The 25,918-nt window shown below is 47.4% G+C and overlaps 1 protein-coding gene across 1 annotated transcript in view; it reads left to right on the top strand.

Moving 5' to 3' along the window:
- The first annotated feature begins 3,473 nt into the window (after positions 1-3,473).
- Positions 3,474-25,918, top strand: part of LOC101410788 (C-type lectin domain family 4 member F-like) — a 33,639-nt gene continuing 11,194 nt past the window's right edge. Inside the window, exon 1 of the mRNA XM_071208898.1 lies at positions 3,474-3,791. Coding sequence (XP_071064999.1) covers positions 3,769-3,791 — 23 coding nt within the window. The 5' untranslated portion in view covers positions 3,474-3,768. The remainder of the gene's footprint in view (positions 3,792-25,918) is intronic.

The raw sequence follows: 25,918 nt of genomic DNA, 5'->3' as shown, positions 1-25,918 counted from the left end.
GGCTTGCTTGGTCGGTAGAGGTGGGGTCTGGCTGCGGACGAGGGGTCGGTCCAGCTCTGGATGAGGGGTTGGTCCCACTTGGGACGAGGGGTCGGTCCCGCTTGGGACGAGGGGTCGGTCCGGAAGCAGACGAGGGATCAGTCTCACAAGGGGTTGCGCGGTTCGGCTGACGGGGTCGCCCGGCGAAGCCGGCGACGAAGGGGTCGCCCGGCGAAGCCGGCGACGAAGGGGTCGCCCGGAGAAGCAGGCGACGAAGGGGTCGCCCGGAGAAGCAGGCGACGAACTGGGGACAAGGGAGGCCAGGCCTAGAGAAGAACTACCGCGGAGACAAGGTAAACACGCAAGTCCACTTTACTGAGGGAGAGGCAACAGTTTTATAGGGGCTGGGGAAGGCTGATTGGTCGAAGCCACACCCTGTTCTGATTGGTTGCCGGCGAAAGGTCAGTGGGCGGTACTGGATGGGGGAGGGGTGGTGGTTAGGGATTGGCTGTCGCTGTTGCTGGGGGAAGGGGCAGGGTTTAGGGATTGGTGGCTGCTGTTGCTGGGGTGGAGGGCAGACTTGAGTTTCCCGCCCACGCCTGGCTGTTGCTGCTGTCGGGGGAGGGGAAAAGGGCGGGCTGGATTTTTCCGCCCACACCTGGCTGTTGCTGCTGTCGGGGGAAGGGAAAAGGGCAGACTGGAATCTTCCGCCCTGGGCCTGCGCAGGGAGAAAGAAGAAGAAGGGTGCCGCCCCACAAGGCATTGTGTGGCGCTATCCGGGAGGAGGGGCGGCCGCGGAAGCATGGCTGCCGAGAAGGGGAGACCCGAGGGCACTCTGCGCCCATGCCGAGCTTCCTTCAGGGGTGGCGGTGAGTCCGACCAGCCACCCTATTATGGGGGCAGCGGCTTGGCCTGCCGCGGCTGCTCCCCCGCCAGGCCAGCAAACCACACTTCAGCCTGAGGGGTGACCGCACCCCCTAACCAGCAGCTGTGTGCTAGGGATTAGCAACCCATTCCCCACTCCCGCCTCTGGTAGCCTGTCATTGTTCCATGTGAATGTGTAGTCTAGTTATTTTGGGAGTGACTGTACAGTATGTCCTCTAGTGTCTGGCTTGTTTTACTCAACATGTCTTTGGTGTTCACCCATTTTGTGGTATGTATTAGCATTTGGATGGACTTTTTTTTTTTTTTAGGATTTTTCCCCATGCCCACCCTCACCCTGCTGTTTCTGTTTCCATTCGCTGTGTGATCTTGTGCATCTATTTCCTCTTTGCTCTCTTCTCATCTTTCTCTAGGATTCAGAAGGATTCGGTCTTAGGGACCTCTGATGTAGAGAGTGGTTCCCTGTCAATTGTGCCACCTCAATTCCTGGTCTCTGCTGCGCTTTACTTTGACTCTCCCCTTTGTCTCTCTCTGGTTGTGTCGTCTTGCTGTGTGACCCAGTAGGGCAGGCACTCGGCTGGCTGCAGGCACGCTTTCTCTTTTCACCAGGAGGTCCCAGGGAGTGAACCTGGGTCCTCCTGTATGGTAGGCAGTGGTATTATCACTTGAGCCACATCGGCATCCCTGGATGCAGTTTTTTTTATACCTGGTTCTGTTAGAGGACAGTTATTCCCTCCTCCACCCCCGCCCCCCTTTGTACCCTCATTTTCCTTTATAGAAAAGTGTGGCGTTACCAGTGTGTTACACTGCTTTTGTTAAAAAATCACATTTAATAAAATCTTAGGGTAGCAGCCTTAAATCTGAAACACAGCAGCATGTAGAAATGAGATAACCTAGAGCAGCTTTGCTCTTGTCTCTGAGAGGCCATGCCATGGAATGCTCTGGAACCAGGGCCCCTGAGTGGAATCCTGGCTGGGCCACCCACTAGTGTGACCTTGGGCGAGTTACCAAACCTCTGTCCACAGATTCTTCACCTGAAAAATGGGAATATAGTACCACGCTCAGAGCTCTTGTGTGGGTTAAATGAGTAGAAATGCAGGGAAAGCCTCAGAAAAACACCAGGAGCCACCAGCGGCTTGTGACTTGAACCCTGCATGCACCAGGGAGGGCATCTGAAGGTGTGTGGCCATGCAGTCTCAGACCTGGTATTTCTGGACTAAATGAAAACTCCTCATTTAGGGGCTCATTTTGTGATTGGGCTTTGATTACCTGTGCCTCCTGGGCCCTGCCTTCCCCCTGCTGTTGCTCGCTGGCACTAACAGTGCCACAGCCCCCTGAAGGGTCTCAGACACATCACCTCGTAGCTTTGCACAGATGGGAGCCTCAGGGGGGAGCTGCGTTTGCCCTGAGTCTTCTAGCAGGTTTTGACAGCAGAATGGGCAAGGGCTTGTGGACTCGGTGCTTCTGGAGAAGGAATGGGAATGAGTGGGAAGCCCTGGGTCGGGGGAGAAGGTGCAGGAGTGGACGTGAGGATGCTAGAGCAGGAAGGAGCTTTCCCTGGCACTGGCCAGGGACTGCCTGCTGGTGGTTCTGGGGCCCTTGTGGTGGGTTCTCTTGGTCAGTGTGCAAAGGGGTCACGTGGGCTGCTTGTTTCCAAACTTCAGTTCCTGGGCTCACCTCCAGAGACTGAGCTCGGGCTGGCCCCATGGTGGGGTCTGAGGGCTGTGGTGGTTCAGGTCCTTGGGGGGCGACGATCTGGGGGCCGTGACGGGGGCTTGCCCTGCAGACACAGCCTTCCAGCCACTTAGAGGGAATGCTGACTGAGGGGAATATGAGGAGCTGGTAGAGGGCCTGGGGGTCTAACACCCAAGGTACCCACTGATGTCCTGCTCCTCGAGGGCACTCTTGAGAAACACTGACAGCAAGTATTAGACTCTGAAGCTGCCTTTTTAGGTACATTATAATTTTCCGGTTGAAGATGAGACCCAGAGAGGTCCTGGCTTTATCAAGGTCACACAGCGAATTAATGGCAGGACTCAGACTGCAACCAGGTGTCCTGGCTCCGCATCCAGTTTCCTCCTCACTACACACCTTTTCCTGAGGAGTGGGAGGTCAGCGAGGATGAAGGGGTGAGGGGAGTTAGTAACTAGAATTTAGGGAGCTGGACAAGTCCCATAACCCCAGAGGGCTCAGCAAGACAAAGAGTTTTGTCCTAGTTGAAAATGGAATCAGAATTAGTATAGGGGTAATCTTGGCTTTGAGCTTAAATGGTCCAAAGTTCCTATGAAAATCACTAACAGCGTTACTTCTCAGGGGAAGATGTACCTACTTCCTGGACAAAAGCATTCTAAGTGAGGCTTCATTTCTCACCCCAGGGAGGATTCAGATTTCCCGCTGGTAAGTTACTGCTATTAGCTCTCGGCTGCTGTGAGGGCTCCCTAGTGGGTGAAGGTGGGCGTGAGAACAGGGGAGCTGCCCGCGGGGGCCCGGGACTGCGGCAGCGCGGGGCGGGCACTGCAGCCCCCGCCCTCCCGGCGCCCGCCCCGCGGCCGCTAGAGGGGGCTGTGCGGGCGCCGGGGCGCGGGCTGTCGTCCGCGCGCACGGGGAGGAGCGCGTTTCCTCGCAGCCCGGGGTGGGAGATGGATTTAGTTCTGATGGCAGCGCTGTAAGGGAGGCGCTGGAAGGAAAACTTTGTCAAGGAGCAGCAGCCTCTGTTGTCTGTGATCCCCACTGACCCGAAGAAGCAGCGAATGGCTGGGGGATTTCAGGCAGATGTGGGTAGAGAAACCCTTTCGGCCGCTCTGACCAGCGCAGGACTGCAGGAGGGGTAGGAAATATTGTCCTGCAGGTTAGCTGGGTGGATTTATTCAGCTGACTTAGAGGAGAATCCTACAGGGAAGACCAGAGATGGATGCGATGCCGCGCAGGAGGTAAGACCCTTAGGCTTGCCTTGGTTTTCTTAATTTTCATGGAATTCCCGAGCCTTCCAGCATCCCTCCCCTTCCCAGAGCTGCGGGGTGCAGATGGAGGAGTGCCCTGTCTGATTTTGTTGGCATCTGCGCTGCAGCCCTTCCTAGTGGCAGGGTATGTATTTCACACCTACCGATTTCTGTTGGTGTAACATTGGAGGTTTTTTCGGAAATCGGGGCTGCCAGGCGCTGGTCTCCGCATGGGGGGCTGTGCGCCGGTTTGTCAGGAGAACGACGTCTGCCTGGTGGGGCTTTCCTCTGGGTTCCCTGCCTTCCCGCTTGGCCGCCGCCCTGGGCGCGCTCCCTTGGGGCCGGGTGGGCATCCGCAGCGTGGTTGCAGCTGCAGGTGAGCAGGTGTGAGGTCTGCAGCCGCCAGCATTTTGATAAAGGGAGCTGGCAGGTGACCTGGCCCGGGTGGGTTTGAATTTTTGTGCAACTCAACCACTTTGGAGGGGAAACAAAAAACCCCACGGTCCCTGAGGAGGCCTTGACAGTCTGTTCCTCTCAGCTTCCGTCTCCTTTCCTCGGTTTCCCTGCCTGCCTCCTCTCCTCCATCCAGGGAGGCAGCGGGGAGTCCGGGTCCACGTCTGCTGGTTTTGATATCCAGACCGCAGAGTACCTGGTGTTGGGGGTGGGGGCAGGAGGGGGATGGGAAGGGTAGGCAGCTTTAGGGTGCTGAGCAGGCGCTCTGGTCTGGCCTACTCTCTTGCCTTTTTTCTTCTCGCCCCTAATCTCCATCCCCTAAAAATGAAAAAAGCTCCAGCCCACACCCTATCCAATTCTTCCAAAAACTCTCGTTTATCTACGACATGACTATTGCCCATTTGTTTCTTTACACCCACTCCTCCCTCCTCTTGCAGTTTGTCATCTAAGATTTAACTAACTCAAATGAGTCTAATAAATAAGAGAAACCAAATATCAGTTTTATAAATGGACATCCTGTGTCTTCTGACTAACCCCTAAGGAGGGCTGGTCTGGCCTCCCGACAGAAGCAAATGCACTGGGGGTGCACTCAGCTCTTCTCAGGTTGGAGGATATGAAATGTTTAACTTGTGCAGCGTGAGGTGTTCCCATTATGGGATTTTGAAATTGTTTTAAGGGAAAGTATTTGGTCGACATTTGAAGTGATATAGATAAAGAAACTAATTGTGGAATTTCAGACTTGGAAGTATCTCTTCCCACTAGCATATAAATAATGAATACTAGAGATTTTTTAAAGGGGTGTAAGTTATTCGTTAATAGTTTTACTTTATGATGCCTTGCCTTCGTTTTTGTAATGTGAGTAGACTCTTCTCAATGCCTGACCAGGATCTCGCCCAGCCCTCCTCACTGCCCCCAGTCTCCATTCCCCCTCCAAATAGGGCACAAGTAAAAGCAAAGTGTCTACTAGGATGTCTACATATTTGTAAAACCTCTGAAGAGAGACCATCTGTGGTCCAAAATCTATAAATCTACATTGGTTCTTAGATACTAGGTTGCGTCGCTCTCTCAGAAAGGGCTTGTCACATACACAATACACACAAATGACTGAAATGACATACCACATGTAGTTTCTAGGCTTGGAGCAAATTTGCTGTAAGAGGGCGGCGGACTTGGCCCAGTGGTTAGGGTGTCCGTCTACCACATAGGAGGTCCGCTGTTCAAACCCCAGGGCCTCCTTGACCCGTGTGGAGCTGGCCCATGCGCAGTGCTGAAGCGGGCAAAGAGTGCCCTGCCACGTAGGGGTGTCCCACACGTAGGAGAGCCCCACACGCACGGAGTGCACCCTGGAAGGAGAGCCGCCCAGTGCGAAAGAAAGTACAGCCTGCCCAGGAATGGCGCCCCACACATGGAGAGCTGACACAACAAAAAGAAACACAGAAGCGAACAAAGAAGACGCAGCAAATAGACACAGAGAACACACAATGGGGGGGAGGGGGGAATAAATAAATAAATATATCTTTAAAAAAATTTGCTGTAAGAATTACCATAGTACTGGAACTAGCAATCCTCAACTATTTTTTTGTAAAGATTTTGTTTTTTATTTCTTTTTCTCCCCTTCTCCCCCCTCCCCCCAGTTGTCTGCTCTCTGTGTCAATTCCCTGTGTGTTCTTCTGTGACCACTTCTATCGTTACCATCGCCACCGTGAGTCTGTGTTCCTTTTGGTTGTGTCATCTTGCTGTGTCAGCTCTCCATGTGTGCGGCACCATTCTTGGGCAGGCTGTGCTTTGTTTTGCACTGGGCGGCTCTCCTTACGGGGTGCACTCCTTGCACGTGGGGCTCCCCTATGTGAAGGGCACCCCTGTGTGGCATGGCACTCCTGTGGGCATCAGCACTGCGTGTGTGCCAGCTCACCACATGGGTCAGGAGGCCTGGGTTTGAACCTTGGACCTCCTGTGTGGTGGTTGGACACCCTATCCATTGGGCCAAATCCACTTCCCCTTCTCGACTCCTAGACCTAGGTTTTTTGTTTTTGTTTTTTTTAAGCAGTATATGCTTTTGCTTTCCAGAATTATTTTTGACATATTTATGTTTCATAACCGTATTATCAGCTGCTATTTAGACTGAGTTTTATATGGGCTACAGCACTCAATCCATATCCGATGCTTAATCTTTTTTTTTTTTTTTTACTAATTCCTTGATTAATTGCATTTCTTTTTCAGGAAAAGCAGGACATTTTCTTAGTTCTTGCATGTGTATAAACTTTATATTACTCTCACACTGTAATACCATTATCTTGAGACATATAATTCTTCATCTAAACCTTTGCATCTGCAATTTTTTTTTTCCTCTTCTGGCATTTTGTATTACAGAAAAGAAGTTTGTTGGCAATATCTGTAAAATCAGTACACGAAAGTCCACAAAAGATTTTTCCCTTCTAATGCCTATTTTCTTTAAAAAATTTTTAAAATGTATGGTATAATATACATAGAAAAATGCACGAAACATGTACAGCTCAGAGTATTACAAGGTGAAACACTAGACTACCTTTTTGTCTTTTTTTGTGGTAACATGTAATATAAATTTTGCCATTTTAAGGTCATTTTTACTGCATTAAGTACATCATATATTTTAAGGTGTATAATTCAGTGGCATTAATTATATTTACAGTATCATACCCTCCATATCTACCAACATTTCCAAAACCTTTTCATCAGCTCACACAAATTCTTTACCCATTAGTAGTAATTCCCATTGCCCCTTCCCCTCAGCTCCTGGTCAGCTTAAATTAACTTTGTCTCTATGCATTCGCTTATTCCAGATATTTCATTTAAGTGGAATCATGCAATATCTGTCCTTTTGTGCCTGGCCTATTTCAGTGAGCGTAATGATTTCAAGGTTCATTCACGTTGTGGCATGTGGCAGCGCCACTACTTCTTATGGTTGAATAATAGCTTGTAGGGCTGGAGCTCGGGTCTCTGTTCATCTTTGGACACTGGCTCCCCCTGTTGGCTGTGGTGAATAATGCCGCTGTGAACATGGGCGTGCATGTAACTGAGTTCCTGTTTTCAAGCCTCCACCTGCCTGCCTTTTATAGTCATCATTTCCTTGCATTTGTAGTTTTGTGCTCTGTAGATCAGACTTGTTTCTTTGAAACTTCATGAAATTGGAATTGTAGTTTGTCTTGCTCAGGGTTATGACTTTAACTGCTCCATGATGACTACTTTTATCAAATTCATCATAAGCATTCGGAGCCCTTTGCTGGTTCCCTCAGCTCAGCTGGTCTGACTGTGGCTGATGCAGCAGCACAGCTGAGGGAAAGAGGTTGTGCAGGACAGTGGCCAGTTTTAGACAAGCTTGAGGCGGGGATGGCTGGTAGAGAGCAGCTCCAGAGCAGACCAGGTCTCCTCCCTGCTTCTAGCCTGACCTCCCTCCCTCCAGAGTGGTCTTCCCAAAAAAAAAATCTAATCTGTCCCTCCACTCCCCTACGGATAAAACTCCAGCTCCTCACCCACCTCTCCTGCGTTACCTCTTCCTTCACGCTCTGCCCTGGGCACAGACTGAGGCTCATTGTCCTTCCCGACCGTGTGAAGCCAGCCTCCAGCCTTCCTCGGGTTCCTTCTGCTGTCTCACGTGCTTTCTCCCCACTTTTTGTCCTCCAAGTTGCTTCTTTTGGAAAACCAATAAAATAGACAAACTTCTATTAAACGTGTTTAAGACAAAAAAGAAAAAATCAATATTGGAAATGGCATGCAGATTGAAGGGGAGCAGAGACCTGAAACTGTAACACCATGCACTATCGTATCCTAGCATGTGTGAAAAGCTTGACAAAATGGCCAGTGTTCACTGAAAATATAAAGTGCCAGTATTTACTCAAGAAATAGAATACGTTCCTGGGTGGGAAAATCCGATGTTGCAGTTGTCGATTCTCACAGTTTCTCTCACGTGGATGCTGCCCTCCTGATAACAAGAAGTGAGGCAGGTTTATTCCTATCTTTATATTCCTTTGGCAATTTTCTGTGGAATTTTGGAAGGGGTAGTTAAATGCTTGTGCTCAAATGCGAATCATCTTAAGGAAAAGTCAACAGAATTACATTTGTCACCGAAGTATTTTTCTTGAACAAGTGAGCTTATTAAACTTTTTAAAAAACATTAATTTTTTAATGGGTATTTTTTGTCTTTATTTAATTTTTTAATATTACATTAAAAAAATATGAGGTCCCCATATACCCCCACTGCCCTCACCCCACTCCTTCCCCCATAACAACAACCTCCTCCACCATCATGAGACATTCATTGCACTTGGTGAGTACATCTCTGAGCACCGCTGCACCTCATGGTCAATGGTCCACACCATAGCCCATTAAACTTTGAAATGCATGGCGACTTTATGAAGATAGAACTTCATTGAACAGCAGGCACGGTTTTCTGCCCATGTTACTTTATCGAGTATGAGTTCTATTGTGTTTGCTTTCTCTACACGGCAAGGAGCTCACATAAGAATCTGTTGACTTTTACTCTTCAAAATCCATGGTGAAAAGACACAGGAAAAGTGAAGGCGGGTTCAATTCTTTCTTCCTTTCCTTGTGTTAGATGGCAGAGCATCTGTACTGATTGTCTCAGTATTCCTTTATTTAGAATTTATTTTCTTTCCCGCTTAGCACCACCTTTCTCTTAGATCCTTCCAACACCCTCATTTGTGTCCTAAATTAGCTCCATCTGTTACCATAGTTATGCAGTGTCCAGCTTAACCTGTTTCATGCTGTCTCTACTGTACTGTGAGATTTCCTTTCTCTTATTGTTTAAAAGATGGCATTTTCTTCTCCTGTCCCCCAATTTTTATTTTTAAGTTGACGCATGTGCACAGTTAATCAATAGGAATGAACAATTCTAATGACAAATAACAATCACTGCCCCACCCCAAACCCTTATTTTTTTTTAAAGATTTATTTTTATTTATTTAATTCCCCTCCCCTCCCCCGCTTGTCTGTTTTCTGTGTCTTTTTGCTGCGTCTTGTTTCTTTGTCCACTTCTGTTGTCATCAGCAGCACAGGAAGTGTGGGCAGTGCCATTCCTGGGCAGGCTGCACTTTCTTTCACGCTGGGCGGCTCTCCTTATGGGGCGCACTCCTTGCGCGTGGGGCTCTTCTACGTGGGGGACACCCCTGTGTGGAGCGGCACTCCCTGCGCGCATCAGCACTGCGCATGGCCAGCCCACACGGGTCAAGGAGGCCCGGGGTTTGAACCAGACCTCCCATGTGGTAGACGGACGCCCTAACCACTGGGCCAAAGTCCGTTTCCCCCAATCCCTTATTTACAGGCATCCTATTTTAGCTATGTTTTTCATTCTGCTATAGTTAACTCAATGTCTCAAAATAATATGCAAATACTGCAATTTCTGAGCTTAACTTTGATCCGTCTCCTTGCCTGCTTGCTCCTTCCTGCTAGCTGTACATTTATTTCTTTTCCATCATCAGAGTTGAGAAGGTGTCCACTCTGTTTCATAAGCACAGCTGAGTTTCTGTGCTTTGTCTGTGGGTGATTCTAAAAGCCGAAAACAGTTCATTATCTGACTAGGTTGATACTGTTCACTGCCTGATAAATAAAGTGCTTGCTAGGATTTCATGTCCTTCTCAGGGGCTCCAGTCTCTCAGTCCTTCAGTCACTAAGTGGAAAGCTTTACGGGGTGAAGTTCAAATGGGTTTTAGACTCAGGTGCCCTGAGTGACTGACTGAGAAGAGCTGTAGGCTGGGGCACCATCGTCAACTGAGCTGCTCTGGTTCTCCCCCTGCAGGGTGTGCTGCTTCTCTAGAGAAGACCACTCAGCCAGTGCCTAACTGTAGGCCCCTGGAGTGGGAGGGGGTGTGACAGGGGGCTGGTCTGCTCCCTAGGAGACCTGAAGTTCCAGACATCTTCAGGGCTCTGCCAGACAGATGAACTGCCTCCTTGGCTCAGCATCCTTTGTCTGAAATCTAAACTGAGGCTGCTCAAACATTGGTCACCAGCCTACCATCTACTTTTCACTCTCCAGAAACATCTCCATTAGTGATGATCCAATTCTTCATTGTTATTGCAGGATTATACATTTCTTTTTCCTTATGATCAGTTTTGTGGGGTCTAGGGTCAAAAGACATAAGGGATTGGTGGAATAGGCCTGCCATCTTGAATTGGAAGCCTGGGGCATTAATTTTTAATCGTGCCATGCATAGTGATAAAACAGACCTTTGGCATGGCCATGATTTAAATTCAAGGCCTAGCAGAAGTTAACTTTTCTCTGTTATGAATGTCTTCAAATCGCAGCAGGACCTGTCAACTCAGCTCCAGCATGTTCTCTGATCTGGAATAGTCTAGACACTTTGACCCACCTTCTTCAACCTTCCACTTAAAGGTTAATGACATTTGGTTTACATGAAACTCTTAACAAGTTCAATTATTTCTCTTCAGAGACTCCAGCAGAGTAGAAGGGGGCAAAGTAAAAATAAGTTTGGCTAGTCCTCTAAGAGGGAATAGGGTAAAAATGAGCAATGAGAAACTAAAAACTTCTCCTGGGAGCCTAGATGGTAGCTGTTGCCTGAGTGCTATGGAAGATATTGGTCAGGGTTTCCAACATTTGATTTAGACCAGGAGACTAAGGAATTGTCTCAGTGAACTCACATATGATGGGGAACGGCAGCTGCCTGTTTTCACCTGGACTAGAAGGGATGTGTGTTCAGAAAGTAAGTCTGGAGTTTCTATGCATGAGGAACTACGGTTGTCTCTGTTTCTAAGCTAAGTTGCCAAATTTTTCAACTTTAGCAATGATCACTAAGACCAAAGATGGACTTTGGGATCCTGATATATATATATATATATATATGTATATATATATTTAAAATTGTTTAAGTTATAGACTGTCAAACTCTTGTTTTGAAGCTTGAATTTATATTTGGTTCTGAATTGAAGACATCAAGATTAAGGATGTCAAAGAATTAAAATCCTCTTAAAAAGTATTTATAGATGAAAATGAAATGTCTAGGATTTGTTTCAAAAGAATATTTTTTGGGGGAGTGATAAATTAGAGATGAATTATCATCTAAACTGGCACACTCCAACCAATCTGAAACTGGATGATTGGTACTTGGGGATTCATTATAGTATTCTCTCTAATTTTTCATAGGTTCAAAAGTTTCCATAATTAAAAACTTTCCATTATGAAAGGAAATCCATGGAGCTGCAAAAAAGTCTGTTTTGCATTGTCTGCTGTCTTCTTGAAATGGGAGACTTTCCTCCTGAACCGTGATGTTAAAAATTAACTTCAAACACAAAATGAAAATACCTAGAGAATATTGTTAAAGGACATATCTATTCAGTCAATTTATAATGGGATAAAAATCTATGGATCCTGCAAGTGCGACATGCAAGAAGTAGTAATTAACTTGAAAATGTAATGAAACAGATCCTTAGCTCCAGTTTATGCAAAAGAGCTTTTCCTTTAGTGTTGCAAATTGGGTTCATAGTTTGTTTATTTTGAAGATTTATTTCTTTCTCCCCCCTCCCTCCATTGTCTGCTCTCCCTGTCCATTTGCTGTGGTTCTTCTGTGTCTGTTTGTATTCTCATTAGGTGGCTCCAGGAACCAATCGTGGAGCCTTCTGGAGTGGGAGAGAGGCGATTATTCTCTTGTACCACCTCAGCTCCCTGGTTTACTGAGTCTCTTAGTGTCTCTCCTCTGTGTCTCTTTTTGTTGCGTGATGTTGCTGCGTCAGCTTTCCACCTTGGCTGGCACTCCTGCACAGGCCAGCTCTCCACATGGGCCAGCTCACCACAAGGGCCAGCTTGCCTTCACTAGGAGGCCCTGGGTATCGAACCCTGGACCTCCTATATGGTAGATGGGAGCCCAATTGCGTGAGCCACTTCTGCTTCACATAGAGATTTAAGCACAGGTGGATGTAAGCCCAGAAAAAGCATGTTATCATTTTGTTCTTTCCTGAGGAAAAAAAATCGACTGCTTTTCTATTTGCTTACTTATTTAAGGCAAGCTTATTGAGATATACATACAGCACAATCCACGTTTTTTTAGATGTATAGTCTTATTAATTTTGACAAACGCAGTCATATGATCTCCACCAATGTTAAGACATAGAACAGTTCCCCTGTGCCCCTTTGTCGTGGATCCTCTCCCTCCACCCCTAGCCCCTGGCAGCCACCGGTCCCTAGAGTTTCATCTTCTCCAGAAAGGCATATAATGGAATCATACAGTGTTTGCTTTTGTGTCTGTCTGCTTTCACTGAGGACAATGCTTGAGATTCATCCAGATTACTATGGATGTACTACATTACCTATTGGGTGTACTACATATAAACGATGGATCCATATGTATGGATTACGTATGGATACACTACAGTTTATTTAACCACTCATCATTGAAGGACATTTGGAGTTGTTTCCAGTGGTTGACAATTATCACTAGAGCTGCAGTGTAAATTGGCATAAAGACTTGTGTGGACGTAAGATTCCAGTTCTCTTGGATCAATACCTAGGAATGGGATTGCAGTGGGCTGTCTTTTGTGTATATATAACTTTATAAGGCACTGCCAAACTCTTTCCAAAATGTACCATTTTCCATCCCCATCAGCAATGTATGAGAATTCTAGTTGTTTTTGTCTTTTACAAATTAAATCACTTTGGTGTGGGGCAAATTTTTAATTTGCATTTCCCTATGCTGAATGATGCTGAACATCTTTTCATGGGCTTCATTCCACAATATCTCTTCTTAGCTGTCTGTTGGTGTTTTAAATGTCAGCAGACAGGGGAAGGGTGTTTGTGTCCTTAGTCTGAGAATGGGAGCAGGTGCAGCCCTGGAGGCCATCATGGGGGAGTGGAGGAGAGAGGCCAAAGGAAAGGTGATGTTCAGGGGATGAAGGCGGGAGCTGGGTCATCTGAGTCCTGCTCAGGCTGCTTCTGGAATTCTTCTCTGGAGGATTCTGTGGTTTGCATAATGAGGGGGCTATTTCCTCAGGGAGAGTGGGAAGAGGGAGAAAGGAAGGGAGGAAGGGAAATGAGCTATAATATTGATTCCTTTTTTTTTTTCTTTTCTTATTCTGATTTGTGAACTTTATACCTTTAGTTTAGTAAATTTTGTGTTTTTTGTTTTTTTTTTTCTGTAAATTTTGGGCCAGGGATTGGACCTCAGACCTCACATGTGGAAAGCTGGTGGTCAACCACTGAGCCACATTGTCTCCCCTGAGTTGTTTTTTTTTTAATTTGTTACGCTTGTTGTTTGTTTTCGTATTTTACAGGAGGCACTGGGAGCCCCAGGACCTCCCATGTGAGAGGCAGGGGCTCAAGTGCCTGAGCCATACCTGTTCCCACTGTAAATTTTTTTTTCTTTTGAGGGATGGTTTTATTTATTTATATATTTTTAAAAAATATTTTTATTGTCTTTTTTTTAATGGAGAAATAGATTACACAAAATGTTACATTAAAAAAATGAGGTTCCCATATATCCCACTCCCGACCCCCCAATCCTGCTCCCCCCACGTCAACATCCCCTTTCATCAGTAAGGCACATTCGTTGCATTTGGTGAATACACCCTGGAGCACTGCCACAGCTCATGGACCATAGTTTGCATTGTAGTTCACACTCTTCCCCAGTTCATCCAGTGGGTCATGGCAGGATAAACAGTGTACTGCATCTTTCCCCGCAATATCATTCAGAACAACTTCAAGTCCCCAAATGCCCCATATCACACCTCTTCCTGCCTCTCCCTGCCCTCAGTAACTCCCGTGGCCACCGTCTCCACATCAGTGGTACAATTTCTTCCATTGCTAGTGTCACAACAGTTCTACAGTAGAATACCTGCAAGTCCACTCTAATCCATATTCTTCCATCTTGTGGAGCCTGGGATGGTGATACCCACTCCACCTCTAAATTGAGAGGAGACTTAGACCCCACATGGCTGATGGATGTGATTCTCCTCCTTGCAGTTGTAGACACTCTAAGTTCCCTGGTGTTGTGGTTGACCATTCTCACCTGCCCATCAGCGGACCTAGGTACGTCCAGTGAACTGGAGAGCAGCTGTTGCAACTCTGCTGAGGCTCAGGGCCCAGCTGGCACATGGACAGTTCAGAGATTCAAGTCTCCTGCATATACATAAACCCCAGCGCAAGTCAGAGGTTCAGTAAAGTGACAAATGAGGCATGTGTAGAGAGGATACATCTGAGACCAACTCCATCACAATCCGGAGCACAAATTGCAGAAGGACCCACTGGCAAGGCAGTGAACTCTATGGAGTCATCTGTTATGACCACAGAACCTGTGTGTCTCATAGCTCTCAGGAGCACCACTTCCTGGGGTTGTATCTTCATTGACTGTCTCTGGGATCCTGCTCAGATGTGCATAAGCGTGACCCCTCTGATGATCTCCTGACTAATTTTGAAGTCTCTTAGCCATATAAACTCATTTCTCTTTACCATTTCCCCCTTTTAGTCAAGGTCTTTCTCTAGTTGGATCACAGGCTGGTGATGGTAGTAATCCCTCGGTGCCAGGGAGGCTCATCCCCAGGAGTCCTGTCCCACACTTGGGGGAAGGTCCTGCCTTTACATACTGATTTTGGCTTAGAGAGTGGCCACATTTGAGCAACATGGAGGCTCTCAGGAGGTAATTCTTAGGCACCCTGCAGCTCTAGGCCTAGTTGAAATTTCAAGCACACAGGCTCATGAGCATAGTCATCAGTATCAAGGACCCATCACTGGACCATTCTTCTTCACTGTCTTTGTCCTTGCACTTGGGGGATTGTTGTTCTTCCCCAGGGGAATGCAACAGAGCTCTCCAGGATGGAAACTCAGCAGTCCTTTAGTTGTCATGTATAACTCTATCCACTATGACAAGACCCAGTGAACATCTGAACATATCTATACCCTATATGCATGCCCTGAAGAACTCCCTTCCACCCATGCACCCCCACCAATGACAACCCAGTTCAGTGCTCCTCCTGTGCCACAGTTGAACCCCTCTGTAGTCAAAAACTTCCTCAAAAATGAAGCCTAATATATTGCCAAATTCAATTACCAGGAAAATGAAATAGCATTGACAGGTTTCATTTAGAAATAGAATATATAATAATTTAGAAGAACTGAAAATAAAAAATAAGTTGTGGTATTTAAAAATGAAAAATATCATAAAATCATTGCTGGGGAAGTGGGGAAAAAGGTTTGATGTTTGGTATACAGGTGTTCCTATATTGTATATGTGACTTTACTGTGATCTAAAACTTTTTAGAAGTCAAATTCAGAAAAAAAGGATGTAGACACTGAGGAAGGAATGGACGAGATTGCCTTGCCACTGTACATGCAGGGTAACACCTATTAATGTGCTGAAAAGCAAAATGTCAAAAACAAAGTTTTATTTAAGTGTTTCTTAAACAAAAATAAACTTGGCCCAGATAGAAGCCCTACAGTTAATTCTGCTGGGAAGGGTAAAGAAAGATCCCATAAAACATATCCATGAAAACTTTTAAAAATTGAGATATACTAGCAACAATGAGTAAAGTATCACGTATAGCGGACACTTGTGTATGGTTTAAGGAGACAGCTTCCTAAACACCCCCTATGTGCAGTTACTATTCCCAGTGGTGGGGGGGAGGGGGGCAGTGTTGGATGCCAGGAGCAGGGAGGCAGATGCTACTTGTGCAAACAAAGCAACATGCTAATCACTGACCCCTGTTAAAAGGAAATATTCAGGTAACATGAAGGAGTGATTACAGGAGGGTGCTTTAGCAGGGTGGCCAGGGAAGGCCTCTCTGGGGAGGTAGCATTGAGTTGACTCAGGTGGGTTGGTGGGATTGGGTCAGAGGATTAGGTAGTGTGGCCAACTGCAGCCATTTTCATGATGTGATTTGAGATGTCATCATGGGCTGAGTGGGGATAAGGAGGGTGATGAGATTTGAGGAGGAGGTGAGAAGGTGGAAAATGGTCCTCCTGAAGCGTCTATACCAGGGAAGGGCAGATTGTCTGGCAATGAGAAATCCTCTGAAGTGGATAGAAGTAATTTTGAAGTGAGTCAGTCAGCACAGTTGTATGCGAGTGCCAACTGCTCAGATGCAGACGGGGAGCAAGTTGATGTTGGGTTAACCAAGCTGAGGACTCTGTGGGGTGGGAAGAGTGGAGGGAGAGAGGAGAAGAGGAATTAGAGGTGCTTTGCAAGGACTGCTTGATTTAAGTTAGATGAGGAGGGATGCAAAGAGTGGAGATTGTGGGGAGAGAAGGGAAAGAGTAGGAAGTTTCTCAGGCATGGGAGAATTGCTGGAGTGGAGCAGCCAGAGTACATGGGCTGGAAGGGGTTGGTCAGGGAAAGTAGGATGTCAAAATCCAGACTTTGGAAGTGGAGATCTTCTTGGTGAAGGCGAGATCTAGGAAATATGACCACGGGGAGGCGTGGCTGAGGCTGCTGTGGAAGAAGGAGGGGTGATGGGAGTTCAAGTTTGAGGATGGGTGCTTCCAAGATGATGGGGGTTTTTGAAGGAGAAGAGGATGGAAGTGGCTGTAAGGTCCAAGGAGGTTATGTACCCTTGTCCCGGTCCTAGGGCATGTGGAATGTGGGAGTTGAGCCAGCTGCCACAGGACAGTGCTTGTAGGGAAAAGGTGCCGTGGTGAGCCTGGCTTGAGAGGCTTGAATTTTGGATCATGTAAATGGGCTTTACATAGCTGGATTAGGGGGTGCTGCACAGCGTTACATGATTGTTCAATGAGATTGGTTTCCAAGCAGAAATGAAGGTACCCAAGGAGGCATTATTGAGTTTGGGATCATTGAAAACTCTATTAAAAGCAATTAACAGTATCTGGTATTGTTTGTCAAAGTATCAGTCTCATGAAGGACCTCCTAGCAGTTCTTGTGAACTGTAAGAAGAGGAGAAAAACTCCCTTTCTTGAGGCATCTGTTCTCATGTCACTAATTCCTGTATCCTTCCAGCCTCAGCCATAAATCTCATGGCGATGACTGAAGGCATCTATCCTTTCTCATCATCATCTTGCTGTGGCTCCAAGATGACTCCCTTGTCCAGCTCTGTTCTCATGGTGACCTTGAATGTAATAAAATAATTATAGGATTAATGAGGATTGATGGGAAGATGCTGTATTTTCTAGTGATTTGTGGATGTATGCCTTGGAACAGAACACTTCCTGAGGAATGAAACATGATAGAGGATAACATGGATTGAAAAATAATATCCATGCCCAGAATCTGAATACCCCAAACTACCTGGCTTTTCTGAGGTTGTTCACTTTTACACTCTCCTAAAGGACTAATCCCTCTTCTCCAAATCTCTTTCCCTTCCCATTTCCTCTCTCCCTGCTGATGTTCTTGCCTTTGACATGATTAAGAAATATTAGAGCAATGAGCCAGGTGCTCCCTTATCTTCTTACTGCTAAATCTACAGCCTCCCTGCATCTATACCTGCTTTCCCACCTCTTGCTTTGGGTCAGGTGGCCTGCCTTCTATCAGAGGCTATCATTCCTCCTGGGCTCTGGGCCCCTTCTTTGTCACCTTCTCAAACACTGCTCCAGGACTTGGTCCTGCTCCTTCCTGCATCAGTTCCATTCCTCTTGCCCTCCCTCTTCCCATCCTTCTCTCTCTTGTAATTTTCCCATTGGCATTCAGCCATATTCTAATATTCCTTACCTACATAATTCCAGCTACGGTCCCATTTCTCTATCTTCCCAACACAACTCCTTGAAAGAGTTGCCCTTGTTCACTGTCTGAATTGCTCTTCCTGCTGTCTGCTCTTGGGCTTCTATCCCCTGCTCTTGTTAAGGTCATTGATGACCCCTACATTGCCATGTCTAATGACCTCTTTTCTGTTTTTTCCTTACTCATGCCATCAGCAGCATTTAACATAATTGACCACTTCTTGAAACATTCAGGTCTCTTGCCTTCTGGGGTACCTCATTCTGCTGGTTTTCCCTTGGCCTCACTGGCTGTTGATCATCTTTGTGGTTCCCTTCTCTTTCTCTAGACCTGTAGGTGTGGGAAGGCCAATGACTCTGCCCAGGGTCACTTACTTTCACTCCAGCCTCTGTCTGGGAGAGCTCATTTAATCTGGCATTAGACTCCCTTTGTATGCTAATAGTCCACGAGCTATCTCCCAAGAACTCTAGTCCATGGGTTGTCAAGTTTTAATAGAATTCTGCATTTCTAAGAAGCTCGCAGTTGCTGCTGCTGATCCTTAGATCCTACTTTGAGTTTGTGAGGCTGCAGAGTTTTATGTCCAACTGCCTCCTTTACATATTCACATGGACATCTTGTCGGCATCTCAGAACCAGATGAACAAGGCCCAGTTAGCGCTCCTGGCTTCTTTCTTCATAGCTCCTTCTCTCTGCATTTTCCTTACCTCAGCATCCCAGTCACTCAAGCCAAAATCTTGGTGTTGTCCTTGGTTTCTCTCTTTCCTTCACTCTACCATCCAATCCATCAGTAAGTTTTGTTGTCTCAGTGACCCAAACATACCCCTGGTGTTTCCACTTGCTCCATAATCACAGCAGTGGCAGACGTTGATTACTTCCAAATGTTCAGCTGTTTGCTAATGATAGATTTTTAAAATTTATATACATTTAAAGTCTAATAATAAAAAACCCACGAACTAGATGCTATTATTAATCTCTTTTGTGTGAGAAACATGGACACACAGGCAATAAATATTTGTGGGTTCATTAAAGAATAAATTTTAACTTATAACTAGATAACACCTACCTATGGTGTATGACTTAACCCCAATTCATTCTTTTGGTTTCTTTTTCTCCTTTGTTAAAAATAAAATAGTCACTAGTGTTATTGATATACTTTGAGATTAGAGAGCCAGTATCATATTTTAAGTCATCTGTGTCCTTGCTAAATGCAAATTAGATTGAAAATGCTCACAGGCAAATATCCAAATTGTGTGCCTGTTAGAATTTATACTCACTGTGGCTTCCTCAAACCATTTTTTGACAAGATCTGTATGCATTTAAGACATCAAAAGTATTTATGTCTAATTACAGTATTGTAATGCACCCTCCTAAGACACTGTCTACTTGCAAAAAGCAGTGATTCTTTTATTTCTCATTACATCACTGCATATTCTGTAACCTATGGGATATACTGAGAAATGACATTCAAGCTCCAATATTGTTTTCCTCTTCTATCATAATTTTCTTTTCTGTTCAGCCATTCTGAGACTATTGTGATCTTTGTAAGTCATCATGCTTGTAAAGGTGATGAGAAATGCCAGGGGCTCAGGAATAAGCATCCTAAATGGTCAAGCAGGTAGAAACTAGTTCGTATGAAGAAAGTTTAAAGACACTTGGGTTTAGGTTGGAGAAGAGCAAGTTAAGGAAATACTTGATGCTGTTTACTTAAAGGAAATCTTTAGTAAATTTGTTCTTAAAGACATCTTTTATAATGTGAATAATTTACCTAAAGCTATATGTAAGTTTCTCTTAAGGGTAAGAGAGAGTTACACTCATTTTTGTGTTAGTAATTTCTAACACAGCCCTATCTAAAGAATCAGTCCTCTCATTTAGAACTTTCAGTGCACAAAGGCCCAGGGCTCTGACCCCAGGCCAGGCAGGTAACTAATGCCAAATGCAGGGTTTCTGAAAAGTGCCTCTTCAGGGCTTTTCTTTTTAATGTCAATTTCTCCCTTGTTTAATGTCAGAATTTAAGATGTTATTTGTTTTCACGGTAAAGAGAAAGAAAGAATAAGATTTGGCAGAGGAGATGGGTGGGGAAGACACAGGCTCTCTGGGCAACCAGACCTTGGTGCTGACCCAAGTTCTCATCCCTGGGCTGGAAAAAGTTAAAATGATTTTAAGAGTCTGCGATCAAGTTTTACATTAAAACTTTTACTAAGAACTTATGCTTATGTCCTACAAACACATGTTGTTTCACTGGGCCCAGGAGAGAAAGCTGGACAAAGCACCCAAAACACTGTTCCCCAAAATATATTTGGTAGGACACTGGTCCCTAGAAAGGTAATGTGAAATAAAAGCTTCCATAGTCAAAAGAAATTGGGCAACACTGTACCCTTCTCTTGGACTGTCACTGAGCATCTCAGATAAAAAGGCTTGCAGAGGTCCTCTAATGAAGATTTGTGTTTACCCCATTAATTGCCAAACATATTGAACAGGGTAATTTTTGTCTAACACTCTATGTTGGTTAAAGATTGCATCCAGCTACCTGAAGCAGAAACACAACCACAGTGACTTAGCCAAAGGGGGGTTTATTTCCCTCAACCACAGTGACTTAGCCACACCCTCATTGTCTGCTCTCTTTGTCCATTGGCTGTGTGTTTTTCTGCGTGTGCTTGCATTATCCTCTTGCACTGGGAAACTGTGTCTCTTTTTGTTGCATCAGCTCTCTGTGTGTATGGTGTCACTCCTGGGTAGGCTGCACTGTTTTCGAGTGGGTCAGCTCTCATTGAGAGGTGCACTCCTTTGCGTGGGACTCCCCTACGCGGGGGACATCCCTGTGTGGCACGGCACTCCTTGCACACATCAGCACTGCGTGTGAGCCAGCTGACCACATGGGTCAGGAGGCCCTGGGTTTGAACCCTGGACCTCCAATATGGGAGGCGGATGCTCTATCAGTTGAATCAAATCTGCTTCTCAGGGTGTTACTTCTTGCTGCCTGCTTAATTCTCCCTTTCTTAGCTTTAAATGAAAAAAAAAAAGTATCATTTAAAGTCCCTCCTGGGGGAACTCTGTTTAAAATGACACCTGCCTCAAGGTCTTCACATTTCTCTCTCAAGCAGCTAGGAAGACATAGAAAAAGGCAAAGCTGGGAAGCGGCTGTGGCTCAACTAGTTGGGCTCCCGCCTACCATATGGGAGTCCTCGGGTTCATGTCCATCAGGGCCTCCGTGTGAGGGCGAGCTGGCCTGTGCGCCGGAGAGCTGCCTGCCTGGGGGCCGCAGAGAGCTGGGGCAGCAAGAGGAGCAGCGGAGGGAGACAAGCAGATACAGAAAAAACAAAAGACGCGCAAGGAATGGCCACAGAGTGGAGACAGCAAAAGAATGGAACAAGCCGCAAGGAGGGTAATAGATAAATAAATAAAATAAATAAATAAAAATCTTAAAAAACAAAAACAAAAACACGGGTTTCTGCCCCTAACCCAAGCTGCCCAATTTTCCATGAGCCCGGCCTCTCTTCTGACCCAGCAGGGCAGAGGCTGTGGGGGGCGGGCCCCGCCCCGAGCGGGGGTGATTCAAGGCGGGCGGGCCCGGCCTCTGGCCGAGGTGCTGCAGGACGTGCTGCGGGAGCAGTTCGGGCCGCTGCCCAGCTGGCTGCCACCTGCCGGCTCAGGCGTCTGCCCTCGGCGACTACTCGGCGACCTAGGACGTGCAGTTGGCGCTGGAGCGGCGGCGCGGGGCCAAGGCCAAGGAGCGCGGGCGTCCAGGGCCGTCGCTGCTCCGCCGCCTCCGACCCCTTCCCGCGGGCGGGCTGGCCCTGCCCTCTCAGCCTACGCGGGCGGCCTCGCTCGCCGCGGCTTCAGACCTCCTGAGGTCCCCCTCGTGCGCCTGGTTGGTGGGGCAGTGACGGTGGCTTTGGAGCCCCTACCGTCCCCGGGCTGGTTTTGCGCGCCACGCGGGTGGCCTCCTCACCACGTGGGCTTGCGCGGGAACCGGTTCCGGGATGAGCACAGCTGAGGCTCGCGACGGCTGCAAAAATATCTCCCGCCGAAAGGTGCTTTTAAAGATCATTAGTTAAGGTACCCGGAGCCTCAGTTTCCCGGCCGTGTGTGCTGGTCCAGTGCTCAGGTGGCAAAGGACGCCCCCTTCCACCTTTCTCTGCATCTCGGTCTCAAAGCAAATCCCAGTGGGGGGAGAGCCGCGGGCGGTTCCTTTGAGTAAGGAGCGCACGCGCCTGCGTGCACCAGGCTCCCCTCCACCACCTGTGGGTGCTCACGGTCTTGACTGAACGCAGTGCTCCATGGGCTGTTGTTGGAGCGGCATCTACTGGTAGCTTTTATTGTCGCGTCTTTCTCCTCGAGTGCCACCTGGGTCTGGTTTACCCTCGCTGGCAGGTCAAATCTGGTCTCATTCCCGCCTCTGCAGTCTTTGGGTTTGGTGCTGCAGGGGCGTATCCCGGTGGCCCAGGGAGGGGTGCGTGCCTTTGGGACCGGGCTTGGAGAAGTTCTGCTGGGAGCTGTTCCTGAAGACCCCAGGCCCTTTAGAAACGGAGCATGGGAGCGAACCAGGAGCTTGCCTTTGGCAAAAGGTGTGAGGAGAAAGGCTTGTGAAAAGAGGAGCAGACTTGAGGGGAAGTGGAGAAAATTGCAGGGCTGGGGCCGCCTGCTTTGACCAGGAACTAGACCCTTGATGAAAAGAATCCTGTTATCTGACTTGGTACCTCTAAAACGAGATTCAGATCTAATATTTTGTGTTAAGTGGGCCTTATCACTCTGAAGAAATTTTCTTCAGAAACCCGGCCCTGGTTTTAGCCATGGCTTTTAAATTAGTGACGTTCATTCTTTATAACAAAATTAAATCACCTGGAAAGTATGGACATGACTAAAGAGGGACTTGAGACACATAACCCAGATGGAACTACCTCAAACCATTTCTGTGTATCCTTCTAGTCTTTTTTCCCTCTAGTTGTGTGTAAAAGTGTAATATTCCATACATCTTTAACTTTTTTTCACATAAGATTATCGAGAGCATTTCTTCATTCTTAAGGTTTTCCTTCAAAGAACAGCTTTTGATTGCATAGTCTGTCGTATAGATGGACTGTAACTTATCCAGTACCTTGTTGGGCATATGTGTCACCTGCAGCTCTTTACTGGAACATCCACGTGTACATGTTAGATTGCTGCCTTAGAATAAACTGCTAGAAGTGAAAAATTACTGAGACATGGAACATGTACGCTCATCTGATTTTTTTTTTTATACAAGTTGCCCAATTGCTTTCTAGAAAGACATAACAATTGATATACCCTCTTATAGGAAGAAGACTGTTCCCTTTTCATTCTCTCCCCAATGTTGGATATGATTTTAAAAATGTTGCCAGCTTGGTAGACACAAAATGGCATCTAGTTTCTATTTTAGTTTGTAGTACTTTGATTTAAATTAAATATTTTCGAATATCCTTGTGCGGTCCTTGTGTTCTGTTAGTTGGCTATGCCCACTGCCCACTTTACCACTCTGGGGTGGAAGGGGATCAGTATAAATAAGGATCTTGGCTGCATGGTTCCCAGGGGGAGCCAGTTCTTCTAGGGCCTGTGTCCTCCAGGGGCAAGGTCATAAGAGTTCCAGGACTTTAGAGCTGGGAAAGAAGGGGGCGAGGTGTCACACTCCAGAGAAATGAGGTGCTGGTAGCCCAGGGCCTCTGGCCTGTCTGACAAGAAAATGATTGACCTCACTCTACGTTTCAAGTGTCATCAACTACAGATTCTTGGCCACTATAACATTAGCTCAGCTGGAAAAGTTTGAAGGGTTGGTGGCACAGTGCTTGAGTAGACAAGTGTGTGTCGATTTTAGTCATCAGTGCCATTTATTGATTACTTTCTAAGTGTGCGATGCTTGGTGAGGTATTTCTATGTGTCCATTACGTTGTTCACCACAAAAAACTACAGGGTTGGTGTCCTCCACTTTGCAGATAAACAACCTGAGGCTGAGTGATTAAACACCCTACAGGCTTTATAAGGTAGCGAATGGGGGAGGGGGTTTTCCATCCTGGTGTAGTTGACTTGGAGTTTTTAACAAAGACTTCCTAGTGCTTCTCTACCACAGGGCAGTGGGTGCCCTTTCCAGTAGGTGGGGGACGGTCAAAGGATGATGTAGACGTACCCCCTGGTTCACCCACAGTGCTGAGTTCTGCTGCTCCTTTTGCCCTGAAAGTCTCTGCCAGTGGAACTACTGCTCTTCAGAATATGCCTGCTTAGATTCACCACCAGATAAAAGGGCTGTAGACAAGAGCTTCACAAGCCCATTCCATGGTTTGGGGTGTCCCCAGCCTTCTGCCATTTCTCTGAGCCCCTCCCTGGCTTGTCAGAGCTTGGCTTGTTGCTCTTCTGGCCTGAAGAATAAACAGGGTCAGGCCGAGGACCCTGGAGCACACACCCAGTCCCCAGACCCATTCCCTTGGGGATGACACCCTGGTAAGAGGAAGGGGGTGAACTGTAAACTTGATGGACCTGGTTTTAAATCGCAGCTGCTCACCTCAGGGTCCTGGGACTCGCTCACTCTCCACCCTTAGCAGGTTTCCCTGAACACGCTTTATTCTGAAGCTAGAGCTGCAGGCCCGGCCCATCTCACAGCCCAGGGGGCATTGTGACCTCCAGCAGGGAGGCTCTAGGGCTGACACTCTGAGGCAGAGGCTCTTTCTCAGGATCCAGGGACCCTGTGCCGGGGTGTGGGGTGGTGGCAGCCCCACAGAGTGTGAGCTTGCTGTGGGCAGGACCCGTGAAGCAGCTTTGTTCCTGTTTGTTCATTTCCTCCATCCTTCCTTCCGACAGGCTTGCAGAACTCCTCTTCTGTGGGTCCCCCCGCCCCCGCCATCCTCCTCCATTGCTGGGTGCTGTGCTCCCAGCTGGACTACCTGGCTGTGTGATGCCACAATGCCCCAGGTGCCCCTCTCGTCTCAGGTGCTCCTTTTTCTTCTCCAGAATCCCTGTGTGATAAGCATGGCCGTTGTTCTCACCCACAGGACAGACAAGGAGACTGAGGGGGCAGGAGCACGGAGCACACACTCGTCCTGGACACTGGCTTCTCCCACAGGGACAGGCCCCGCGGCAGTGGTTTCTGTGGCCCCAAGATGAGGAGGCGAGTTGAGGCCACGCTGGTGTTGGCGGTGGTGGCCGTGCTCTCCCCCCTCGTGGCTCTCCTTGTTGTGGGCGAGCCCCTCGTGCATCTGAACCCCAATGGCTCTTCCTCCTCGTCCTGCATAAAGCCCTCTAGGGACCCCGAATGCACCCAGAGGGTCACTCCACCTCCAGCCCCAGGTCTGGGCCAGATGCTTCCTGGGACCAGACAGAGGCCACCATCCAAGGAGGGAGGCTCCTCTCCAGAACCAAAGCTCATGAAGGAAGACCCTGAGACGGGCTTGGAGCCAACTCCCTCCTTCTGGAATCCAACCACTAGGGTGTGTGTGCCCCCTGTCCCCAGGCCCCAGGTGAGAGGTGGTGTTGACCCAGGAGTGGGGTCTTTCAGTTCAACAACCTCGGGCAGATTCCTCATTCCAGGAGTTTCAGTCCCACCTGGGAGACACCACCTGGCCGCCACCTGTGGAACCAGACAGTGAGTAGCCACAGTGGAGGGAGGGAGGGCCGGAAGGGAGCCGGTGTTGGGAGGCCCAGGACCCAGGACAAGACTCTCCCCTGCCATCCCCAGGCCCCTCAGTGGGTCTGACCTCTTTAGAGGAGGGCATAATCTTTTTTCTTTCAATGTAGCTATATTAAGTGTAATGTGCATTACAAAGTGCACATAAAGTGCACAACCTGTTTTGATATGTGTTCACCCATGAAACCATCACCACAGTCAAGACGCTGAACACATTCACCACCTGCCCTCCCCCTGCCAAAGTTTTAACCCTTTGTAATCCCTCTGCTTCATTTTCCCTCCTCCCCAGGCAACTACGGCTCTACTTTCTGTCTCTGTATATTAGTTTGCATTTTCTCCTTATAAACATATAAGGGATCAACTGGACATACTCTTTTTTTTTTC

This window comes from Dasypus novemcinctus, chromosome 17 (genome assembly GCF_030445035.2).
Source record: "Dasypus novemcinctus isolate mDasNov1 chromosome 17, mDasNov1.1.hap2, whole genome shotgun sequence".
Classification (NCBI taxonomy): Eukaryota; Metazoa; Chordata; class Mammalia; order Cingulata; family Dasypodidae; genus Dasypus; species Dasypus novemcinctus.
The sequence above is the reverse complement of the archived record's forward strand: the minus strand, read 5'-3'. Positions and strand labels throughout refer to the sequence as shown.